Consider the following 26,076-nt stretch of genomic DNA (forward strand, 5'->3'; position numbering starts at 1 on the left):
AAATGCTTTGTAAAACAATGCAAACAGAAAGCAAACAGTTTTTTTGTGCCAAAGTTCTTACAGTTATTACACAATGTAAGACAACATAAAGGTATATTACCACCGACATCAGGTTTATGTAGGACGACAGAATTTGACAAATTTTCCCTCAATTTGAGAATAAATAAACAGTTACCCCAAATTTAAGCCTAATTGGCCTTTAGGGTGCACCCTATTAGGAGGTGAGGAGACCAACAGTTTGAGAACACCTACTTTTGAACCTAAGATTAATTCTAATTTACAGTCACAATCAATTGATCCTTTATATTTAAACTTTTTTTTTAAAAGGTAATTTTCAGTATAAAATGAGCAAAATAAGACTTTGCATTTTCTAGACAGTATATTCATAATAGCTGTTTTTTAAATCGCTTGTTGTGTCTCAAACTTTTACTTCGGGCTTAGACGGGAACTGCCCTCTCTTTAGAACCAAAACCCAAAAATGCATGATTTATGGACAAAGCTGGCATACATTTCAGAGAATACAAGACACTGTGATCAGGGGAACAGTCTGTCCATCACAAGAATAAGTAGCCTGGGAACCAAACAGACCCATTCTTAGAAACTCTGCAGGGGATTTCCATGCTGACAGACAGCTAGTTCTTTTCTGTGCATCAATGATTTAAACAGACAGTCCACAGCATATGTAAACTGCATCTAAAATTCTATTTAGGTTTTAAGTGGGGTAAAAAAATTAGAGTACATCACAGCAGATCTCAACTTTACCAAAAATCAGGCAAGGTGCAAAGGACTCTGTGAACCAGGGCAAGGTGCATGCTGCAGAGACAGTTTGTGCACTGTGCCCTAAAACTCAACTTGCTACTGGAATGCCCTTCACTCATTATGTAACGCTGCTTGAATTCAGCAGTGTTTAATTTAGAAAGATGGGTTGAGATAAGTGGAAGTTGGGGGGAACTTAGTCACCCCCCCTGGAACTCTCCTAGCTTGCATTTCAACTAGAATGTGAGTGCAGAGCACCATAACTATGGAGCCCCCACACCCATCAACTGCTAACAGGCTCTGGAGTTAAGAAATTAGCCCTTTATGAGTTTCCGGCAACATAAAATGCAAAAACTCACATATGCATAGGGGCATGGCGTATCTTTTTGATTTCCAAATTATTTCCCATTTGTCTTGTGGCTTCTTCTTTTACATTGTAAGCTCTATTGAGAAAGGCCCTCTTCAGCCATATGTATTGATCAGTTTTTGTATGTTTCCTGAATATGCCCTTCTATTGTACAGCACTATGTAATGTTGCCTGTTTATAAATGCGTTTATAAGCTTATATGTAATATATAATAAATAAGCTTCAAGACACATATAATAATTTCTAGATATAAAGTGCTAAGCACTGTAGTTACATACAATCTGGACACACAATGCAGAGAAGCACTATTGGCAGTATTCTCAAGGGCTTTTCACTCTATGGCTAATTAAGAAGCTAAGCTGTTTTCTCTTCACTTGAACAGCTTCTCTCCCAACATGCCCTGAGCATGCAATAGCATTATTATGCAATCCGTTCTGCACTCTTTCTATTCAAGTTCTGCCAGGACCTCAGTTTAACAGAATGGCTGAACTAAATAACGGCCTGTAAGAGCCTTAGTAATGCATAAATCTCATGATCTCCATTCCCTTCTGAATTAGGATGCACTTTTAACCTTTTCCCATCTATAATTTGGAAAGAATTTCAGACATAAGCATGAAAAGGGATGAACTGTTGAAGAAGCTCCTATCAGTTAAACATTTTAATAAGACAAATCCCAGTAGTAAACTTATTATTATTTACACAGAGAACTGAAACAGAAACTGCCAGATAAAAAAAAGCACTAAATGGAAAAATGGTAGAAGATTTTACCAGAATCATTCATTTCTTTAAAGGCAACTAAAACCATTTAAAAGATTTGAACAAAATGCTGCACATTCTTAGCTACTTCATGACATACAGAAAACCAACACTTTTCACTATTCATTTTCATGGTAACTCCATTGGCTACAGCTCACCCACTGGGTTTAAAAGCACAGTCAGGGCAGTTGCTGATCAGATCCCAACTACAGATGGTTTCACATTGGAGTGTGCTGAATTCTGTTCAGCTATATACAACTAGGAAAGGGGACCAATAAAAAAGTATTTTAAGTAAAGAGACAATTTTGTATGCAAAACAGAAACAATCCTGAAATAGAAACACAGATTTGCTCTTAAAAGTTTCATTTTCATGCTATGTTCGAATAAATACTGTTATTGCATCAAATAAGGAATATTACATTACATTAACATTTATTTATAAAGCGCCAACATATTCCGCAGAGCTGTACAATAAGTGGGTTACATACATTGGACATAGAGAGTAACTTATAAAGCAATCAATAACCGATACAAGAGGTGATGAGGGCCCTGCCCAAAAGAGCTTATGTTTCGGAAAAATAAGCGCATTAATACGGCATGGCTTATGGGAGAAGGCCAGACAGTGCCCTTACAGCAGATGGAATATACTTACATTTAGAAAAGATGTTTGATGTAGTACTGCATTATCAATTATTGTATGAACTGTCGGCCTTAACAATTATATATCTACATCAAGAAAGATTTAAACTATGTAGAGAGCATAAATCATTTATATTCATCTATAGTGAGTCATTTGTAGTTGGGACCATTTATTAATAATATTCCTTAGAAAGCAACTGGCCAATTAATATTTCAATTTAATTTTGCAATAACTATAGTTTATACAACAGTGGGTGCATATGACACTATTGTTAACTAATAAAGGTACAGTAATTATCATTAATATTCAAAAAGATGTTATAGAAACCAAAAGACTGCACAGGCACACCTGGTTGTTATATATTTTAGAATTAACTTATGAAGTGACATGCAGAAGCAAAATCAATTTTTTTTTACAGGCTTGTTTTCTGAATGGTTTATACAGATTTCTAAATGCTTTTTTATACATTGCAATTACCCTTAAAATGTGTATACCAAAGGTATAGTCATATAATTAAGGGGGCAAAGCATTTCTGGGCATTGTTAAACCCAGTCCGGTGAAAAAAAGTACATAGTGGTACACTACCATTTTACCTTACCTTTTTTGCAGGCATCCTTTGGCAGACTTCTCTCTCTTAATAAAATGGCAGCAACTCTCAGAGTTGAGAGGAGGAAGTTGTGTTCTAGCTATTACATGAGGTGTCTGTTCACTCCAGCCTCTACAGTTTACATTTTTGGCTAACTACCTATATTGGAAACATTTTTCATATTGCACAGCCTGTCCTTTTACCTAGTTTTATTTTTTACATTGAACTGTTCCTTTAAAGGTATCTAAATAAAGTGATTAAGAGCATGCCACTTTTAAAACAGATAACATGATATAGCTACTGATAAAATAAACCACTCTACTTTAAGTATCTATAATATTTTTAAAAATCTGCAAATAAGTAAATATATTAAACCTTATATAATGTCAATACTGTAGAACTGTCTCTTAAACCAGAATATTTTACCTTCAGAATCTTATGTACATCTCTAGGGGGGGGGAGAGAGTTCTTAGCTTTCTTGAGGAAGGGGGGAGCAGGAGAGAGCAGAAAGCTGTGTGTCCAGGGTTGGACTGGGCCACTGGCCCTGGCGGCCCAGACCCGACCGTTGCCAGCGCTTCCCTCCCGAACGCTCCTCCCCTGACGCGTCAAATTTATGCGATCGGGGGAGGACGTCGGGTGGGGGCCCTGCTAGGGGGGTTAGGGGGGCCCCTACGGGGGGGGGGTGGTTAGAGGACGCGCCCGGCTGAGTGCACCTGCAGTGCCCCTGGGACGGGAGCCCTGGTGGGCCCTTCACACCCCAGTCCGACCCTGTGTGTGACTCTGGCACAGGAATTACAGACACAACAAATCTTTTTTCAGAGAATTCAGTGCAGCATTTATGTGAGTGCTTATGGCTGTATTTACATAGACCTTTCTGATAAAGCTTACTTAGTTTTTACCTTTCTTTCTCCTTTAAATATGAATTTTATGAATTACTGGTGCTCGGCTTCCATTTGTAAGATTAATGTTTTGGGTATCATGCTCTTTTACTTCTCTATCCGGCAGCTACTGTCTCACCTAAATTCCTTTAGTCGTTTCTTATATGCAAATCAAATAAAAGACAGCACACTTTCAGGACTAAACGATAGTTAAGAGCAACTGACTGGGTGAAAATTAAAATTCCAAAATATTAGAAAAAAGTCAGTGGATGAAGAAGAAGAACCTCAACACAGTCCAAACACCACCAATATACTTAATGACTTACTTTAACAATAGTTCAGTGTGTTCTTCAGAGCACTTTTGCAATTTACATAAATATATATATATATATATATACTTTTATTTATATACTTTTCATTGCATTATTTTAGTTTTTACACCATCTTGGATGTTATGTGAAATAAGTAGAAACACCAAAACACCAGAGGTTCATGAAAGAAAAGCATGAATTTTTCTTTTTTTCTTTACACATGTAATGAACCCTTAGTAACTGTACATACATATTCTGTAAGGAAAATACAAAGGTTCCATTGTATAAACTGCATTAAGCACATTTTGGGAGGGGTAGATCCTGGTACCCAGCACCCTGTCCTGCTTTCTAGATTTAATTACAAATAAAGAGATAAGACCCAAAGCAGTTATCTCAGAGTGTATTTGGTGTTTTACAGCACTGTTGTCCCTTTTTTGCCACCATGTATTTATGGCATTAACCAAATATCTTACAAACAAATCTATAGTCTGGGTGCGATGGATATGTATGCCCCAAGCACCACCAGATGGACAGCCTTACTTTATATGAATGGTTTGGGAAATTCTTGTTAGCATTTACAGCATTAATTTAAAGGACAAGGAAAGCCAAATCTATTAAGCACACTATTAAATAGTACTACTATTGCTGAGTAAAAACGCTATGGGGTTTCATTGTCTAATGAAAGATTTACAGAGATACACACACTAGAACCTACATACTTGTTTAAGTGAACGGCGCCGCCATCTTGTCCAGCATGTCACAGAGTGTCCCCCCCCCACCCCACAGCATGTCACAGAGTGTCCTCCGCCACCCCCCCCGTTCACCTGCCACAACCCGCCCCCCCTCCCACAGCATGTCACAGATCATCTGGCAGCACCCCCCCCCCCCCCGGTCGCCACTCGCTGGCTATTTGTATCTGCCATACTACTGCCATATCTGCCGGCTACTCGTATCTGTCACTCAAGCACCCACCTTCCCCGCTGCTCCCGCTCCTGACGTGATGCTCCCCGCTCCTGTCATGCTGACACAAACCCCCCCCGCTCCTGCCATGCTGCCACAAACCCCCCCGCTCCTGCTACAAACCCTCCGCCCCGCACCTGAATATCACAGAGTACTCGTCGCTGCGCCGCCATGGCAACCAGATGCTCCTGCTGTGTGCGCATGTGCCGCCTACAGTAACAAGTCGCCAAGAAGGAGCAATGCATTATGGGAATCTTCTCTACACTGCTCAGCTTTTTTTTTTCCTGTTTGGCTTCTGATCTTCTGAACAGGTGAAATATGGGGAGACTTAAGGGCACTATTGAGAGAACTGAAGGTATGCCTGCAGCTTGAGATTAACTCTTTATTAGCCTTTCCTTCTCCTTTAAGGACTACTACACAGCATGATCTGACTGCCATAAACCAATCAAATATGTTACATTATACGTCATTTACATCCCACAGTCACTTGTGAGTAAAGGTACTTGTCTCAAAATGCACTCGTCGCACTTCCGTATAGTTGTGCTTGGCACCACTCCCTTTCTCCTGCCACCCTTCAGTTGTATGTAAAACCTCATTCATTAAAGGTACTTCTGTCAAAATGCACTCCTTGTACTTCCATATAGATGCCCTTGGCACCGCTGCCTTCCTCCTACCTCCTGTTCAGAACTGCTGCCTATTGACACAGGGAAACCCTGGAGCTACTGTCTGGGCCTGCCTCCAGCTCCAGGGTTTCCCCTGCATCAATAGGCGCAAAGCACTTGCACTTAAAGAATTGGGTGTACATATCACTCCCATGCCAAACACTTGAAATGATTTAGAAATGACTTAGAATTGCATTAATACCGATTCTTCGGCTGCAACTACAGATTCCCCGGGTGAGAGCAACAATGCTAGAATTTTGAGAAAAGAATGCTGCATTGTGAGGAAAAATAGGCCAAATGTGCATAAGCTACATTAGGAATATTGGTTGCTCTGGTGTAAAAGGAAATCTAAGCTAAGCTACCATAAAAAAAAAATTGCAAATTGTGTTGCTCGGCTAGAAATCCCATTTCTAATTCCAAATTCTAAATAATTATATATATATTATCAAAACTCAAAAATAAAGCTGAACTAAATTTATATAAAAATAGTTTTAAGCACAAAAAATGCTGTTTCTCTGTTACCTTATATATGCACCAGCTTGTGCCCTCTAGTGGCTCTAAAAGTGAACATGATTAGTCAGCTTTATGTATGTATGTATATTTTTATTTACATAATCCTACACAGCGCTGTACAGAAAAACAATCAATAGATAAACAAGTGGGGGACCATTACAATAACAGATAAAAAATACAAAGAACAACAATGAATGCAAATAAATAAAAAGTACAGTTGCATTAAAGATTCCACAGAGCTAAGTGACAAGAGACATTAAGATGGAAGTCTCTGCCTTTTAAAGCTTGCAATCTAAATGGGAGGGTAACCTACAGACATAAATAGTAGGGTATTAAGTGCTGCAGGTTACAGTGGGAGACACTGCAATATAAAAGTCAGTTCCCAGTTCAGGTGTTATGTGAGTGCAAGTGCTTTATTATCATCATCTATTGAATGTATGTCCCTGCCCCTAAAACGTATTAGTTGCCAGTTAAACTGCCTGTATTGTTTTGGTTTTTGGACTGTGGTAAAAAAACAAATTGCATATGGAAGCAAATGGGATAGTAAGGGAGCCACCGTACCTTACCGCAATAAGGATATGTAGAACACACCAACAAAATCCTTTGAGTCCTGTTTCCAAACAAATATTTCTGGCAAATACAACCATTATACAAATATTATTGGCACCCTTGGTACTGAATTTCAGCATATTAAAATATGCAGAGAATATTGTGATGTTTAAACATCATCTAATTAAAAAGAAAAATATATAAAGTTTATTCCAACAAGTAATGACACAGTTGTGGAGAAACCTGTTGGCATCCTTTATCTGGTAGTTACTGCACATGTACTTACATGGCCTCTGTGTGCACAATGACAACATGCCACACACATACCAGTTGCTGCTATTGGAAAGCTACAGAATGCTGCTCAACCAGTGTTTATAAATAGGAATCCAAGAAAGTTACCATACCTGTTTCTGACTGGTCAAATCCAAAATAACTCAGCAATTTTAGAAGCAGCTTCTCCTCAATTTGCACTGTGAATTTTTGAGCCTTTATCAGTAGGTGCTACAATAAAACAGAATTTATTTTGCTGTAAGGAATTGTGCTGATTTAATTCTTAGCTTCTCATAATGAAAATAGGTTTAACAAACAGGGTTTATCCATAAACTAGATATGTTATCATGTCATAAGACAGATATATGTTGGCTGTTGGATATTTATTGAAACCTCTATGTAGAATGCAACTATACTGCCCTTAGGTCAAAGTACTTGATCACAAAATGTCTTCACTACACTCAAGTCAGTTTTAAATCTCAGACCCCCCCCCCCCCCCAATATACAGATGGAAGCAATTGCACCTTGCCATACCATTCACTAGCCACAAAGGCATAAGTACATTAAAAAATAATTATGCTATATACAGGACTTTATTTTTTCCTTACAGTATTTTCCAGGATATTTACCTGGCATTATTCATTTAATGTTAACTTAACCAAGCTGAACTAAGAAAAGGTAAGACTTATTTATTGTCATAAACTGGGCTCCCATCAAGGGGTAGTGGAGGAGATGCACTGAGGGCCCTGTGGAATAGGGGGCCCCAAGAGACATAAAAGTGGTAATTGCATGAAGGGGGAGGGGACATGCAGGGGGAGTTAGAGGGATTTGTGTGTATTATGGGCGGGGCTTCGCCATAATGAGGTGTGATTGGGGTGGATTGAGGGGTCTGGTCATGTGTGTGCAGGGCCCGTTAACTTAGTAGTATGGGGCCCCGTGATTCCTGACTGCAATATTACTTCCCACATCTCACAGATTGTAAAGAAATTATGGCAGGGCCCATTTATTTTACTGTGTAAATGTGTGGAACTATGTAAATGAGACAATCAGAATCACTTATGTATCACTTATGTATGGGCGTTATTCTCTCCCAAATCACAAACAGATATCTACAGCTATAACAGTTTTACTATGATTTACCTTGAATAAAGTGGAGAGCTTGTTCTTACTAGGGACCATCATTGCACTGACTTGTATAGCAGGGCCAATTTCCTCTTCACTTTCGATACTACTTGGGGTTACAAATAGCATGGTAGGCTGGGTGGTGCCAATAAGCTGGTTATCAACCTGCAAAAAAATAATAACAGTTAGATTGATGAGTAGATGATGTACTATACTGCGCAATATGGATTTGAAGTCTGAAGGGATTGATTGAACGGTTGTTATGAGTAATCCATTTATAGCCCATAGCATGGATATCAAATTGAAAGCTCTCCAGCTGTTAAAACTATAGTTCTCAGCACCAACATGCAGCCACCAGAGGGCTGGGAATTTTCTGAACTAGTCTAGAGAGGTTTATGGAGATAACACATAAACAAACTAAACATAAGAAACAGAACTGGCTACATATGTTCCCATTTGGAAAATTTAAGAAAAAAAAGATTAAAGTATATAATAGGAAAAATATGTACCTGAACATTTTGTACGCTGAGCTCAAGCACCTGGTTTACTGTTAAGTGAGTATAATGAATGTTAATGCCCGAGAGGCTTACAAACACTAGTTCTTCTGGTACTTTATTTACAAGTGAAATTCCAATTCCATCTTGCAACTTTACAAGTACCTGAAAAAAAGGGAATCCAAGTTATGGCACTTAGACACATCTAAACCGCCACGGACAAAGCACCAAAATGAAATTAAATGCACAAACCTCAATTTCTTGTTTGACTTCTGGGTTTTTATATTTTCTTAATTCTAATTCTGCAAGCTCCTCAATTTCATTTGAAAATCGATTGCTTCTCCGTTGGCTGAGATCAGTGATCTGAGGAATAAGAAGACGAAGAACATCCAAATCACAATGTAGTATTTGATCTTGCTGTGCCCAGCCCTGCTTCAGTAAATTAAAGTAAAATCATAAACAACAATAAAAAACAACTATACTTTCTCTCAATCAAAACAAGTTTAAAATGCCACATGTGCTACTGCTCATATATGCAGCCCTACTTCCTGCTTTCAGGACTCTGATTCAAAAATTTACAGTAGTCTATACAGATTGGATAATATACTCATATAGGCTATAAAGCAATGCAAATGAGGCATGTAAGCTTCCAAGACACAATGTGCCTATACTGTACAAGTATTAAATATACTGTACAAGCTTCTGAAATTCCCTATTTTTTAATTTGACCATTAACCATTAGAAGTTTTAGTGGGTATGCAGCTTGATACTATAGTTCAGGGAAGACATTAGAGGGTTACAAGTATTACAGCTGCAGGGGTCTCAGACATCACTTGGGACCCTGGAGTATGATATTTTATATAATTAAGTAAAATTGACTTGAATTTGTACAGGGCCCAGATGGAAATATGGGGTTTATGATAGGGCCTGGTCTGCAACACTATGGGGCATATTTATTATGTTTAAGCCAACATGTTTATTGCAGAATCTATTATAAAGCAGAGCTGTGATTTTCCATCAGTCTGCACTATGAGAACAGGAAGTTACCTGTAAAACCCTTGTGGGTCCATCTGGGATGACTCTGACACTAAGAACCCCAGATCCAGGTCTCATCTTCTGGTTAATGAATTGCTGTTCTTTAGGTACTGATCCCAGAAGGTCTAGAGAGGCATCCGGGCCCAGGACTACTTCAGCGCCATCATATAACCCTGAAGTTCCATTTCTTGCCTAAAATTAATTGTTTGAGAAAAAAAGTGAAAATCATGTCTAAGATTTAATAAACATAGATATTGCATAATTTTAGCAAGTGAATGTGGTACTAATGTGGCTAAAGAGAATTTAGCTATGAAATTTAGACTCTTAACAAAACCATACACTATAGCTCATGGTACGCATGGTGAATTCTCTGTTGGCATTTCTGAGATAGTCAAGAAGTGCCCAGACACAACCGTGCAGCCTTTCAACTGTTTTAATGGAAAACATCTGTCACCAATGGTGACAAGCAGACTTTGGTCCAAACGCATGTTTACTGGCCAAAATCTGTTAAAGCAAACGACAAGTTGGAAACTTTGAAATCTGTGCATGGGAATAAAATCAAGTTTTATAAGGCTCAAGGCATGTGTATGCTGACTTTTCTCAGGCAACAAAGACTATGATAAATATGCCACAGGCCTTTCTGTACAGGGTTTTAGTCTTGTGTTAAAATTTGAAATTTGCTTTAGCCCAGACAAGCAGTACATACAATTATGCAGACAAGCAATATTTTGATAACATGATAATTTGTAATATTTATAAACAAATACATAAATGTCTATGTAAGGGAAAATTTACTGGTTACACAACCTCAACATTAAATATACATTAAATACATAAATACATATTTAGTTTTCAGTCATCCTACAATAGTTCTGTACAACTGACCTGGACCACTAAGCCATGCAAGCTGCATGTTAACTTTCCATCCCGAAAACACCACGTTTGTGTTGTACTGCGCCGGTGATCTGGTTTTCTCAGCATTAGAGGTTCATATCTAATAATTAAAAAAAAAAACTTTTTTTAGTTTCAAATGATGTGCCCTTTATCAGCAATTCTTCCCTTTTTCACTCACAGAGCTGTGTCACTTTCCTGCATGCTGGTAGAGATTGCGGGGCTGCATATATATATATGGGCAGTAGGTAGATGGGATGTAGATTTCACCTGTCATGCATTATAGCTTGTGTGTCATTAAGTCAAGCAAGTTTAGAAGCACAGTTTAAGGCAGGGCATGGCTTAAGTAAAGGCTGCTATTCTACCTAACTTAAAATCCCTGTTTTTTGTAAATACATGCACTTGCATAGATACTAAATTAGTAGTGAGACAATGATCAGTCCCCTCTTTTGTATGTTTGTAGATAACTTTCACTTCCATTGTACTTATAAATTTTTACTTAGCCTTGGAGTGCTCACATAACCCCCGGTTTTTTGTTTATTATTATACTTCAGGTAAAATTGCCAACCTTCTATGTGGTTGTATGCCACATATATAGGGAAGGATTAAGCCCTTTAAGACCAATGCCTTGGTCAAGAAACACTTATCCCAAAAAATACTACCATGCAGGGAGGTGCCAGTCTACAAAAAATGACTGGCGGTAACTAGTTAGGACCACCATACAGGGCTTACCTTTACATGGTATGGTGGCTTGTCAATGTTATGATCATAACTAACTAAAAACCCCTGTTTTTGTAAATACATGCAATGCACTTATACAGATACTAAATTATTAGTGAAATGGAGGACCTGGGAATGTGCATTGATAAACCGCTCTGTCTATTTATGTATATATAAATGCAGGAAAAGGTGATGTACCATGCTAGCTAGTGAAAATGTTTACAGGGTAACCCTTTTGAAATAAAAAACAACAAAAGTGGTATAAAGGTGATACCTTTATTGGCTAATCAAGATAATCATAGCAAGCTTTCAGAACATTTTAGTTCCTTTTTTTCATCAGCTTGAAAAAGGAACTAAAATGTTCTGAAAGCTTGCTATGATTATCTTGATTAGCCAATAAAGGTATCACCTTTATAGCACTTTTGTCATTTTTTATTTCAAAAGAGTTACCCTGTATATATATAAACAAAGCACCGTCATATTCTGCAGCCCTTAATAATTAATAACTGTAAACATGGAACATACAGATTTACATACAAAGACAACCAACAACTGATACAAGAAGTAAAGAAGGTTCTGGCCAAAGGAGCTTTCCTTGCTTTCCTTGCATTTCCAAATGTTTGTTCCAACAAAATTACTTAAAACAAAATAATTTGTCATGATTATGTACAGTACACTGTCTTTTAAATGCAATGAAATTAAGAAAGTCGATAAAGGTGTTTGAAAAATAAACAGTAGCATTAGAGTTAAATCATATATTTTATCGTTCAAAATTAATCTATATAAAAAAAAAAAAATACTTGTTGTCTGTCACAGCAGCAAGACCAGCAATATCGAGCACCAAAGAAGAGTCAAGGGATCGTGTGCTTTGAGGCTTATTAGGGTTATGTGGAGCAGAAGACCCTTCATGGCACAGCATTCCAGTACCAGTCATTCTCCAAAGCTGCGAGCGCTTGCCTGGCTCCTAAAATAACACAGATAACACTCAATAAGAATATTAAGCACTTGACAAACTATTTATTGTATGGTCTGCTTGGTCTTAAGGACACATTTTGATAACACATATTAACTAACTGAGAAGAAGCTAAAATATATTGTAATGAACTGTACCTTTTTCTTTAGAACAACTCTGAGAGTTTTGGGATGAACATCCAAAACCAGCTCTGCATTTGTTATGCTAGGGTTTTGGCCCCCAAGCCGAACATTTCCTTCAGAAGATCTGCAATAAAAGTGACTTTTTAAGAAAACATGTTTTTCAACCCGATGAAAACACAGTGTAGTGAACCTTTCTATTCATAACACCTAAGTGTTGTACTGTATGCTGCACACACAGATGCTGAAACTTTTCTGCAGTGTATATATTACACTAATAGTGTAGGCTATGCATACTTAGAAACTGATTTTGGAGACATATTTCAGCTTCTGTGTAGACAATGCCTGACAGACTCAGGGGCATTAAACATGAAGAGTGTTTGCTGTAGTTATTTATCTAACCACAAAATGTTTCTCAATGCCATGAAAATAACTCATCAACTGGTAAAGAATATACTTTGCTAGAGTCTTTGCCACAGTCAAGACCTGAACTTGAAAGTATATCTAGAGACCCATATGAAACCTTTTTATTTAAAATAAACAGCAATAATTAATTACCAACTGACATCTGTGTTTTGAAGTGTAAGTACTTGTATTTATTTACCATATAAATACACATACCCAGAAAAAGTGTAAGATGCAGCAATATAGATAAAATTTTCATAGTAAAGTTGTTTGCTGTCTTGGAAGTCATTCATGTTGCAAGTAATCTCTGAAGAGCCAGCTCCTTTTACAGTCACTGCAATATAGGACGGCAGAGTAGGTTCATCCAATGCATAATCCATGGATGTAGCTGACTTTACCTCAGTACGCAATCGGGGATCTGCTACTCCATGTTGAACAAACACTACAGGTACCTTATAGAAAAAATAAAAATACATTTTAGAACACTGTGATAGATAAGTAAAAAAATGGATACTTTAACCATGTAATAACCTAGATTTAGTTGTTGAACTAATTTAGTATTTGCTGAACCAAATTCAGCAGTTGAACTGATGTCAATAAGAGCAAATTAGAAAACTTCAATCTACTGACTACTGAATTTGAAAACTGGCTTATAAGATCACACACAATGTGAATTTGGCCTGGCAGTGTGAGCTGAATTATATACTCTAAATTTTCATCAAAGTTTAACGGAATAGTTATAAGTTTTACAAACCTGATCCACACAGTTGGATCCAGATAGGAGGCCTTTTTGGCTTTTTCCTTAAATGTATTTTTCTTTACAAAGTCCACTGTTGCACATATTTTTTTCATTTTTGTTTTTACAAAACAGCAGAATTCTGCATAGCAATCCATTTTTTAAAAGAGCAAACAGATTTTCTTTTTATATTTATAACTTGTTTTTATAACTGTGAAAATTGATGTGGGTCTAAACATATTCCTAGTTTCCCAGGTTCCCTCAGCCATGTGACTCAATCTGATAAACTTCAGTCACACTTTACTGCTGAGCTGCAAGTGGAGTGATATTAACCCCCCCCCTTTTCCTTTTAGCAGCCGATAAACAGTACAATGGGAAGGGAGCAAGATAGCAGCTCCATTGACACCTGCATTCCTAAAAAAGCTCCCATGCCCCACCTAGTGGTTTATATGAGGATAGCATTCAATACCCCCAAATCTGGGCATGACACTTCTACTACACTGAGTAGGAGAAACAATAGCTTATCTGAAAGCAGTTGCATTGTAAAGTGCGGACTCTTTTTTAAAGCTCAGAATCAGACACAATCACAATCCTATCATGTGGGGTACATTGATATAACCCAAAGATTCAATTAGTATAGTGGCAATGCTGGTAACAGAACCCATTACCTTTGAGAAGTTATCTATACGAAAAGGAGGTGGCAACTGATCTGTGTTAGTAAAAGAAATACGATAAGTGGCACTTTGCAGTGTGATTTCTACCCGAAGAAAGAAGCACTTTCCAAGAGTATCCCTGAAAGATAAATATTAGTATTAGCAGAGAAATATAAACCATTCTTTATTAAAGTTGTTATGTTACACATACAATACGGCATAAGGTCAAGTTTCTAAGGTCTGTCTTGAATGAAAAATCTGGACAGAGAGCATTCAGGGCTGGATGTGGTGACCAGAAGTACAGTTTAAGTAATGGAACCTTGAAATACCATTTAAATGTATAAATAAACAAAACCTTAATTTTACTTACCTCATGTTGATATGAAAGGAATTGTTTTTATTGACTTCAAAGCCACCAGACCAAACACAGTTGGGCAAATCCATTAATCTCACACAAAGCAACTGGTCATAATCATTTCTTGGCCAATGAAATACTACACTGGAGCCTGGAAGAGTCGAAATATAACCAACAGGATTGTTGGTGCCCTGCAAGAAGAAAAGTGTAGAATAAACTGGCATATGGATTATATCACTTAGACAATTATATCACTGCATTATTACAGGCACAAACCTGTCCTCTTGCAAACTCTCTCTGAGCAAATGCCAACTTGTAAGTTGATTTGTTTATTAGCAAGTAACGAGGTGCAAATGTGACCATGCAGGTGTCTCTATATTTTCCTCTGCCTTTCTTAACATCGATACCTCAAAGAGAGAAAAAAGAGCAAGAATTAAGTCTTTAAAGTGATTCCTAATACTCCTTTCTTCCCAAATCCGGCCTTGACACTATGGGTCAGTAAGATCCTGTAATGCCAGACCCAGTTCAGATTTGCAAAACACAGAATAATTACTACACAGATGGATCCACCAGTGCTTATCTGAGGGTATTATTCACAATAGGGTTCAGATGGATAATGTGTGGAAGTCACCTAAAAATTAACTAATCAAGAAAAAGACTTTCGTTAGACCAGGCCAATAAGTGTGTCTTCATTAAGGAGGTGGAAGAAAAAACACCTTAACACCACAAGGCAAAACAAAAAAAAATATACCTTTATAATTTTGTATTCTGACAAAGAGAATACATTATATTTAAATGCAATCTTTTAAACAAATAGGTGTGTTCAATTGTTCACCTGATTTTAATTGAAATAATACATACATAATATACACACTATGGCAAACGTGGCAGTAATAGGCATAGCAGTGCTCAGAATCAGTGGAATATAAAATCCAGTCTTTCTCAGATTTGCCTTTTAATCTAAAAGATGATGATTAAAGAAATGACAAAATGAGAACCCCAATAACCAAGACACAGAAGCTTGTCTTTGAAATCTGTGCCAGAAAATGTAATCTGGGCTGCTGTAGATGCCTAATGCAAATAATTTATTCTACCATTTAAAATATTATTTTTGACCCAATAAATGTATTTTTGTAAGTTGTAATATTGGTGTGTAGGCAGCCATCTTAGGTCATTGTGCCCGATCCTGTGCTTTCAGAAAGAGTCAGCACTTCACAATGGAACTGCTTTCAGAAAAGCTATTATTTCTCCTATTCAATGTAACTGGAGGAGTCACGACCAGACTTGGGTGTTTTACTATTGAGTGCAATTCTCATATTAGCCACTGGGGGAAAAAAAGGATGGGGGGTGATATCATTCCAGCTTCAAGCACAAGTCACATGGCTGAGAGCACCTAGGAACCTAGGGTTATGTCTAGCTCAATGTAAAAAGTCTCAAAACTAAATATAAAAAAAGCTGTTTACTTTTTTGAAAAATGGATTTCAGTGCAGGATTCAGTTTCTGTTATGTAACATAAGACTGGAGAAAAAATAAAATGAATGAACATATTAAGTTTGGGGAAATGATAGAGGTATGTCAAATCAAGCCAAATCTGATTTGGGTCTTTAGTATTCCTTTAATATCCAACGCCTGTTAAGCCACACAAATACAAGAATTCTATCAGGTTTTCCTTTAACTTTTTGCTTACTACCAGACCAACTGGGATCTACTATATTTCAGTAAATTTAAATAACACTAAATTTTATGGATGGCAGGATATTGTCTTTGCATGCAAAATATACTATACCTATGTTGTAAATCAGCCCAGGGCGATTTCCTTGTTGTATTACTTTCAAGGCTCGAACTCCACTGCCTCCATCTAGGGAAAATCCCTGACACCATCCTGGAATACCCTCTGGATGAATTCCTCTTCCAATTCGCATTGTACATCTACAATGTAAGAAAAAAAAACCTCACAAACAGGTAGACAAGCAGTGGAAAACGGTTAGCTGTCATTTAACAAAATGCAGCTGACATCACAAGCTCAGACTGCTCCATATAGCATGGGTTTTGCTATTTGCTATAGCTGAATATACAGTAATGAACAGCTAAGAAAGAATGCAGTGAATGCTGCACAATGACCCAATTTAAGAATACCAACCAATGAAGCCACAAGATGATGAGTCAGATAAAAAGTAATTTTGGATATACAGGGAGATGGGCAAATAACAGTGATCTGATTGCACTGCATCAGGCCACTGGATACATTTCTACATGGAAGTGAAGGTCCCTATAGCTCTGGTTTAGACAATGACCCCCTAGTCTGTTGTAAGTCGCCGGCGGGATGGCAGACGCGGCGGGGCGATTTGCGCGAAATCGCGCCGCCGCGACTGCCACCCCGCCGGCGAACATGTTCGCCGGTGGGATGGCAGAGGTAGGCAACTCGGGGAGATTAGTCGCCCGCGAACAGGGAGTTAATCGCGGGCGACTAATCTCCCCCGTGTGCCAGAGCCCTTAAAAGTGTTGTTTACCTTTGAGTTAACTTTTAGTAAGATATGAAACATTCTGAAACAATCTGCAATTGATCTTTTATTTAATTATTTGTGGCTTTTTATATTATTTGACTTTTTGTTTAATGACCAGAGAGACACACACATATATATATAAATAAATAAATATATATATACATATAAGATATATTTATAGCAGAGGACCTAAATAGAAAGAAAAGTAATAAAAAGGAACAATAATAATAAAATTGTAGCCTCACAGGGCAATAGTTGTTCGGCTGCTGGGGTTAGTGACCCCCATTTGAAAGTTGGAATGACATACTAAAAGTTAACTGAAAAATGAGCCACCCATTTAATGTATACATTAAAGGAAAAGTAACACTAAAACTTTTTAAGTGAAAAAGCTATTCTACCCTGCACCAATAACTGCCCTATCCTGCAAACCCCTTAGTATTTTGAATGCTTTAAAAGAAAATACCTGTTAAAACTTGGCTTCCTTTCAATTGAACTACGGAGATATCGCGAAGGAAGGAGCAGGCATCAACTATGCGACGATCGATTAATCGAGTCTAGCCTAACTCCTTCCTATACAGAAGGAAGGCTAGACTCGTTCAATCGATCGTCGCATAGTGATTGCTGCTCTTTCCTTCGCCGTACCGCCTTAGTTCAATTAACAGGAAGCCAAGTTTTAACAGGTATTTTCTTTTAAAGCATTCAAAATACTAAGGGGTTTGCAGGATAGGACAGTTATTGGTGAAGGGTAGAATAGCTTTTTCACTTAAAAAATTTTAGTGTTACTTTTCCTTTAAAATCAGCACAGAAATCCAAATAGCATCCCCGCAGTTTCTAAATTGCATAGTTTGTTAAACTCCTTACAGGTTTGGAAGCTCTTTATCAGCATAACAAAACAAAAGTGGACTCAGGCTCCTTGCAAGCTCATGTTCTTCAAACTGCCCAGCAGCATCTGTTTTTGAGTTGTCCTGTCTGAATATCAGTGGCAAGCCTATACAGAAATAGGAAGAAATTAGAAATTCTTAACTTATGTAGTGCTTACTAAATAAAGTGAGCAATGGTTACACTGCCAATTAGCACCTTTTCCCCCTGTAGTTTCTGAAAAGTCAACATTTTTAGATTTCTGCTATAAGCAGATAACCAGTCAAATGTAAATACATGAGTCTCAATGCAGATACACCCAGCTTTGAGCTTATTGGACAGCATTTGTGATATGAACAAACCTCAGTGCTCACATACCTCGGTCCTATGAAGTATGGCGCATCTTATGCAATGGGAGTGAAGCACAAAATGAAGGTGACCCTCTCACTTTGCAATCTTTAAATTATGCTTGTATTTTAAACACCTTTTTATATATTTCTATATATTAAGTGTAGGAATTCACAGTCACTAGTCTAAGCTGAATTACTGATTGACTTGCGATAAGCAACAGTCCAAGAGGCCAAAGACAGATGGGATTGTTTTTGCAACCTCTTCAAGCAAGTAATATAGAAGCTCACAATAACTTTCATCCAAATAATTAAAACAAATAAGGAGGAAAAGGACCCACAATGAGCTACATTCATTTATCCTCTACTGGAGGGAAACATAGGTACACCGATCCCTAGATTACTGTACTTATTATGTTTGTATTGTGAGCACGTATACATGCTGTTCTGTTATTATTTTTGTACCAAGCTAGTGTCATATTTCCCCAGATCGCACAATGTATTATAAACATAAGCCTCAGACACTTGTTTCTAACCTGTTTTATTAATGAGCCAATATGGAGCAGAAACAAATATCTTTAGGGAACCTTCTGCACGGCACGCAATGCGTATTGTTAGGTTAAGCAGTCTCTTGTGCCCGTCGTACAGTCGCATTCTCACCATGTAGTTCTGGGTTCCTGGTGGGATTAGCAGCTCTTTGCAATGCTGAAAGTTTTCCAGACAAACTCCTGTTAATCGGAATAGGGAGAGACACGTTGGAATCTTGTCAATAAAGTAACAGTAATAATTAAACAATAGCCCTTTTTCATTACAAAATTATAAGAAGTTAAAAGAAATGCACTAAACATTTTAAATAATTTTTTTTTTGCAGTAATAAAATTATGTTAACTGCAAAAATGTATGTAAAACTACAGTTAGCACAATGGCATATAAAAGGATTCCAGGCATTTTGGTGCCCGAGTGTCTAGTTGCTCCTCGGGTGACAAAACTGCTCTCTATTGATTTCAACAGCAATTGTTTGGATCTATGGGTGCACTTGCAGGTCAGGTGACTGATGCTCAAAAGTGCAGGGATCAGCATTTCAGAATGACAAGGTCAAATTTTCCTAATGCCACACATGATCACAGAAAATGTTCACAGAATTAAAGAAACTCACCAAATAATATAAAACTCACCAAGTTCAAAGTTTTGAGATGTATCCGCTGTGTGCAAAGCCATCTCTCTGCCTGGCTTTAAGGTACCTTTTATAGGTAATCCTTTGACATAGAAGTTCAGCTCACAAGGCAGTAGGTTACAGATCACTACAGTTGGCAGAAGAAAAATAGTATGCCCTGGCTGCCTATATATTTGCTTTGCGCTGTCTGAAAAAATGTTTGATGGTACGTAATCTGGATAATTGTCTTTCTTTATTGCCACACAAAACCTAAAAGAAACCAAATATACATTAAGTATTATACATATATACATATATAAATATGCCAGTTTTAATGGGAATCTCTAATAGTAGCCAGTCATTTACAGATTATTATTAAGATATGTGTGCTACTAGACTAAATTGTGCTCCTTTCTATATGTAATATAAAGAAAATATTCCCCTGTCCTTTGAACAAGGTACTGTAAGGTTGAGAAGAATACAAGAGAAGTTTAGTTAGGATACCTAAACACCACTGCCCAAGGGATACCGATGTACGCAGGGCTAACCTTAAATACAAAAGCTAACAAATAATGTATCTGGTTTCCCATATTTATTAAAATTAAATGGGTGGTTCTCCTTTAATTTTACTTATATACTTAGCAATTCTAAACAACTTTTCAAATGTTCTTCATATGTATTTCTTATAGTTTTTGAATGATTTGCCTTCTTTGTCAAACTCTTTGTAGCTTTCAAATGGGGGTCACTGACCCCGGCAGCCAAAAACTATTGCTCTGTGAGGCTACAGTTTTATTGTTACTTTTTATAACTTTTTTTTTCCCTATTCAGTCCCTCTCCTATTCATATTCATCAGTCTCTCATTCAAGCCACTCCCTGGTTCCTAAGGTAATTTGGACACTAACAACCAGATAGCTGGAGAGTTGCTGAACAATTATTGAAATAATTAAAAAAACTGAAAATAATAAAAAAAATTAAGACCAATTGCAAATTGGGAATAGTGAGAATAGTGGGAAAAATGGGAATAGTACTCGCTACATTATACTAAAAGTTAACTCAAAGGTGAACAACGCCTTTAACCACACAGACAATAGGGTTTGCATAACACTGTAAAAATTAACAATATGTCCTGCTTTAAAGTTGAGATTCTATTTACTTTATTTCCATTTCAATGTCCATGAAACAATTTTATTTGGAAATACAAGGTAGCTTTGCAATGAGTATAACCATGTCACTGAAAGCAGTTACCTGAAATATCTGCTGATTTCTGCATCCATGGAATGGCACTCCCGTTTACTACTGGAAACCTCTCCTGCCTTGTTAACATTAGTCCAATGAATTGGTGCTTTACAAAAAAACACCCCCATTCCTCTTGGTCGAGCTTGTAATCTCCAAGATGTAAGGTGTAAAGGAATAGCAAAGGACTCTCCAGGCATTACTGCAGGGAGTATCACAGGTTCTGCAACCAATAAAAGCATGTTATGATTTGGTAATGGGTTCTGTTTCACAATACACAGGATCAAATTATGACATATGACTCAACAAAGGGCAAAGCAAGCTTAAATGGCTTTTTGGAAACAGAATGACTACATAATTGTTATCATTAGAGATATAGTTTCTTTAGTAAAACTAGGTAAAATCAGATTTATTTAATACGACTTTACAGACAAGACTGCTACAATACAAAATTGACAGCAGGTAGGACAGATAGATGAGAAAACATACTGTCTGGTGCTGAGGGACTGTCAAGCCTGAGTTCCATTGGGATTTCCAATTTATTTTTTACCATCAGTGATGAGCGAATAGTTACAACTTTTCTAGCACTGCCTTCCATGGTGACGGCAAACACCACTCGCACTGGTGGCAAAGCTGAAAACTAAAAACATGCATTTGGTGTTAAATTTCAAGTTATACTCAAAAGACTGAAGTAGGTTTTAGCATTGTACATATATTTATGAATAAAATAAATACCTAATTCACATAAATATTGTAGCTGAACAGACATTTATCAAATTGCATCTGACTAGATATGAATTTACTTCAATTGCTCCCTTCACAGCCAGATCCCAAGATATCCATTATTGCACAAACAGCTATATATTTACTTAATTTTACAGGTATAGATGATATCTATTATCCAGAAAGCCACTATTCAAATATTTCCAAATGATGGCATATCCATTTCCCATACAGTCCTACCAATATATATATATATATATATATATATATATATAAATACTTTATATTTGTGTTTTCTTCATAATAATTAGAAAGTTCCTTATATTTCATGATAACAAAGCTAGCATACATCCAAACCGAAGGAAAACATTAAGGGGCACATTAATCAAAGCATGCAGACCACGATTGCAAAAAAAATCTCATTTTTTCTTAATTTTCGAACATTTCATACTGTTAACGATAATATCGTTAAAAAAGTACGACTTTTTTGTGATACGTTCGTTATTCCATGAAAGAGTCGTACTTTTTGTACTTTGCGCAACGGCAATGAAAATTTCGGAATTCATTCAAGCTATGGTATTGTGACTATCTTTTGGCAAGGTTGGTGCTGCAGAGTGCCATTGAGTCCTATAAGAGGAAAGGTTTTTGCGGCATTTACGGTCGTTCGGATATGAAAATTTATCCACAATATTTTCGTACAACCACATAACTAATTTTCACGCAATTTACGCACATCAGAAATTATCATGGTTTGTACACTTTTTTTCAATCGTACTTGAAACAATCCGAAATTCGTACTTTAATGAATGGGCCCTTTAGTATTTGGAAAACCCCAGGTAAAATACAGGTATCGGACCCCTTATCCGGAAACCCGTTATCCAGAAAGCTCCGAATTACGGAAAGCCTGTCTCCCATAGACTCCATTTTATTCACATAATTCAGAATTTTAAAACTAATTTCCTTTTTCTCTGTAGTAATAAAACAGTACCTTGTAATTGATCCCAACTAATATATAAATAATCCTTATTGGATGCAAAACAATCCTATTGGGGTTAATTAATGTTTTATTGATTTTTTTAGCAGACTTAAGGTATGGAGATCCAAATTACGGAAAGACCCCTTATCCGGAATACCCTTGGTCCCGAGCATTCTGGATAATGGGTCCTATACCTGTACCTGTATCAAATGAGAAAACTACCTTACTACTTGCCTGTTGGATGATGAACAATTTAATCTTAATACTTAAGTAGACTTTGATAAAACAATAATCTTTAGTGGATATAAGGTTGTGTCAAAAAATATTTAACTTACAGGAATACTACTATTGGAAAACATGTTTTTTTTTCAAAACAAATCAGTTAATAGAGCTTCTCCAGCAGAATCCTGCATTGAAATTGGTTTTCAAAAACACAAACACATTTGTTAGAATTAATTTAAAAAATTTCACATGGGGCTAGACATATTCTTTATTTCCCAGGGTGCCACAGCCATGTGACCTGTGCTCTGATAAACTTTAGTCATACTTTACTGCTGAGCTGCAAGTTGGAGTGATATCACCCGCTCCCAATAGTAAGAAATCCAAGTCTGGCTTGTGAGACTTTGGATTTTCAATTTGTTGGGTTTTGCTTTATTATTAGGATTTTAGTAAGGTGGTGTTCTTTTTGTTAAAAGAATATGATGGCTGGACAAGCAACCCTGTACTTAAAGGAACAGTAACACCAAAAAATGAAAGAGCTTTAAAGTAATAAAAATAAAATGCACTGTTGCCCTGCACTGGTAAAACTGGTGTGTTTGCTACAGTAACACTACTATAATTCATATAATAAGCTGCTGTGTAGCCACGGGGGCAGCCATTCAAGCTGGAAAAAAGGAGAAAAGGCACAGGTTACATAGCAGATAACAGATAAATTCTGTAGAATACAATGGTGTTTTATCTGTTATCTGCTATGTGCCTGTGCCTTTTCTCCTTTGAACGGCTGCCTCCATGGCTACACAGCAGCTTATTTATATAAATTATAGTAGTCTTTCTGAAGTAAACACACAACTTTTATCAGTGCAGGGAAGCAGCACATTATATTTTAGTTACTTTTATACACTTTCATTTTTTGGTGTTACTGTTCCTTTAATAGTTTTTTGTCTTTCCTTTGAGATCAATTGATAAGGATCCCCCTATGATGTTTCCAACCAAACCTAATGCAGTTTACAGTCACTGCAAGGATCAGAAAACCAGAAGTACCTCAAATAACTGTTTAAGGGCTCTGGTACACGGGGAGATTAGTCGCCCGCGGCAAAACTCCCTGCTTGCGGGCGACTAATCTCCCCGAGTTGCCTTCCCCCTGCCATCCCACCGGCGAACATGTAAGTCGCCGGCGGGATGGCAGACGCGGCGGGGCGATTTCGGGAAATCGCAGAAAAAGCCTCGCGAGTCTTTTTCGGCGATTTGCGCGAAATCGCGCCGCCGCGTCTGCCATCCCGCCGGCGACTTACATGTTCGCCGGTGGGATGGCAGGGGGAAGGCAACTCGGGGAGATTAGTCGCCCGCGAGCAGGGAGTTTTGCCGCGGGCGACTAATCTCCCCGTGTAAAAGAGCCCTAATAGAAAACTAGTAAGTAGGAAAGTAGGAAACTGCCACTGTGTAGACACAAACCTGTGTTTTATTATCAACAGCTTTACAAAAAAAAACCAACAACATTCTTTTAAACCTTTTAAAGTTAAATAAAAGAATTTGGCATATGATCAAGGAAAATGCATAATTACCTAACACAATATTAGACTAAATCAAATAAAAATCTGAAACAGAACAGACAGGTTACAGGAAAACAGAATAAAACTTACATAGACCTGTGGATGTATGATGTTGGTTTTACTGATTGGACTCCCAACCTATTAAAAAAATAAGAGAAAAAAATAATTCAAAAAGGATAATGCAAAAAATAAGCCAGTAGCTATAAGCTTAAAAATTAGAATAAAATGGTTTTTGTAACTGGAGATCAAGAGAGGTCAAATGTTATTCATGGTACATAATTTTCATATAAAAAATATTTTTAATTTCTGGATGTACTGACCCCTGAATACAAGCTCTAGGAATATAGGATTCCAAAGTGCTGAGGTCTAGTACAATACTAAGTCTTTATACATATTTTTCTAATCAGCCAAACACATGCAAGTATAACCTTGACCATAAAGAAATACAGGAACTTACAGATGATGAAGAGGTGTTCTTATCTGGAGCGGCATAGCGAAAAAATATTCCAACTTTGTCTACAGAGACAGGGCTAATTGGTTCCCAGCCACTAACTCTAACCTGTAACTGGTGTATCCTTAAATCATGAGTATGCCTAAAAATTAAAGAATAAAAATACACATTCACACTTTAATATAAAAGTAAAATAAATTAATAGAAAACCCACATTTATATGATTATTTCTATTCATATATAAAATGTATCTGTAGCACAGATACATGCCAGATAGGTTTGTTAGATTACTTACCTTTTTCTATTGTGCTCTCCTCTCTAATAGATTCCCTATAATGTTTTACTGTAAATGTTCAATCTATTGATCTACTTCCTTGCATTTTCTTTCAGCTTCTCAGAAATCTCTAGTCAATTCGTACAGTACATTCTGATACCTGTCACTCCTGTAGACCAAGCTCTCCTCCTAATAACATGCCTTTAATTAAACATCTCTAAACAGAGCCACCATTATTTCCCACTTCAGCTGATTTTAAATTCTGCAGACATAATTTTCTGTCTCTCCACTCAAGTCTTTGAGTGGAGACAGAGAGAGACTACTATCTTCAACAAATCTCAAATTCTAGCTATGAAAGGACAATGACAGCACAATGATACACAATTGTTAAGTACTAACTGGGCTATGTGCCTAGTATCATAAGTGGCTGGCCTTCTTACTCCCCTTCTGATGATTACACCTGGCCTGGTACCAAGGCCTGTTACTTTGACGTATCTTATTTACTTTACTATCAGCACCTACCATCTTTAGAAGAACTAAAGTTTAAAGTTTAGGCTAAAGTTTAGGCTAGAAATGTTGTTCATTATATTTTTGGCTTCCATACCAGTCCAAAGCAACCTAGGCCCTTTAGACGTACAGATTTGTGCCTCCGAAGATGCTCCCAGAAACTCCCCATCTTCTTTTCTGCTGTCAGTTACCTGAGATTAGGGACTAACTCAAAATACTCAGCATATATAATATAACTGTCACAATATAAAGCTGATTAGTAATGTATTCACATTCTCATTACATGGCAGCTCTGAAACCATTGCAATTTGCATCAAAAGGGGAGCTACTGAGACTGTAAACTGTAAAAACCTCGATGATTTCCACTACTGAGATGCTAAAACTTTCGGCTGGGGCATTACATTTAGTATATCAAATATGGCATTTCTAGTCATATTCATTAGTTCTCCTTTAAATCTACTGCATTCATTCATCTTTAAATCTACTGCATACTCACTGAAAGGATATTCAATGCTAAACAGTATGTTAGT

General features: G+C 37.2%; 1 protein-coding gene across 2 annotated transcripts in view; it reads right to left on the reverse strand.

The window, feature by feature from the left end:
* The window catches only part of vps13d (vacuolar protein sorting 13 homolog D), a 161,844-nt gene that overhangs the window by 50,403 nt on the left and 85,365 nt on the right, over positions 1-26,076 (reverse strand). For both annotated transcript variants that reach the window (XM_012967176.2, XM_012967175.2), the window contains 20 exons: positions 24,772-24,907; positions 24,405-24,452; positions 21,336-21,486; positions 20,859-21,069; positions 19,636-19,883; positions 18,997-19,188; positions 18,117-18,243; positions 16,538-16,680; positions 15,028-15,158; positions 14,767-14,942; positions 14,412-14,535; positions 13,224-13,459; positions 12,621-12,729; positions 12,311-12,474; positions 10,785-10,893; positions 9,912-10,091; positions 9,117-9,227; positions 8,880-9,029; positions 8,389-8,535; positions 7,383-7,479 (listed from right to left, as the gene is read on the reverse strand). In XM_012967176.2, the coding sequence (XP_012822630.1) occupies positions 7,383-7,479; positions 8,389-8,535; positions 8,880-9,029; positions 9,117-9,227; positions 9,912-10,091; positions 10,785-10,893; positions 12,311-12,474; positions 12,621-12,729; positions 13,224-13,459; positions 14,412-14,535; positions 14,767-14,942; positions 15,028-15,158; positions 16,538-16,680; positions 18,117-18,243; positions 18,997-19,188; positions 19,636-19,883; positions 20,859-21,069; positions 21,336-21,486; positions 24,405-24,452; positions 24,772-24,907 (2,990 nt within the window). The remainder of the gene's footprint in view (positions 1-7,382; positions 7,480-8,388; positions 8,536-8,879; positions 9,030-9,116; positions 9,228-9,911; positions 10,092-10,784; positions 10,894-12,310; positions 12,475-12,620; positions 12,730-13,223; positions 13,460-14,411; positions 14,536-14,766; positions 14,943-15,027; positions 15,159-16,537; positions 16,681-18,116; positions 18,244-18,996; positions 19,189-19,635; positions 19,884-20,858; positions 21,070-21,335; positions 21,487-24,404; positions 24,453-24,771; positions 24,908-26,076) is intronic.

This window comes from Xenopus tropicalis, chromosome 7 (genome assembly GCF_000004195.4).
Source record: "Xenopus tropicalis strain Nigerian chromosome 7, UCB_Xtro_10.0, whole genome shotgun sequence".
Classification (NCBI taxonomy): Eukaryota; Metazoa; Chordata; class Amphibia; order Anura; family Pipidae; genus Xenopus; species Xenopus tropicalis.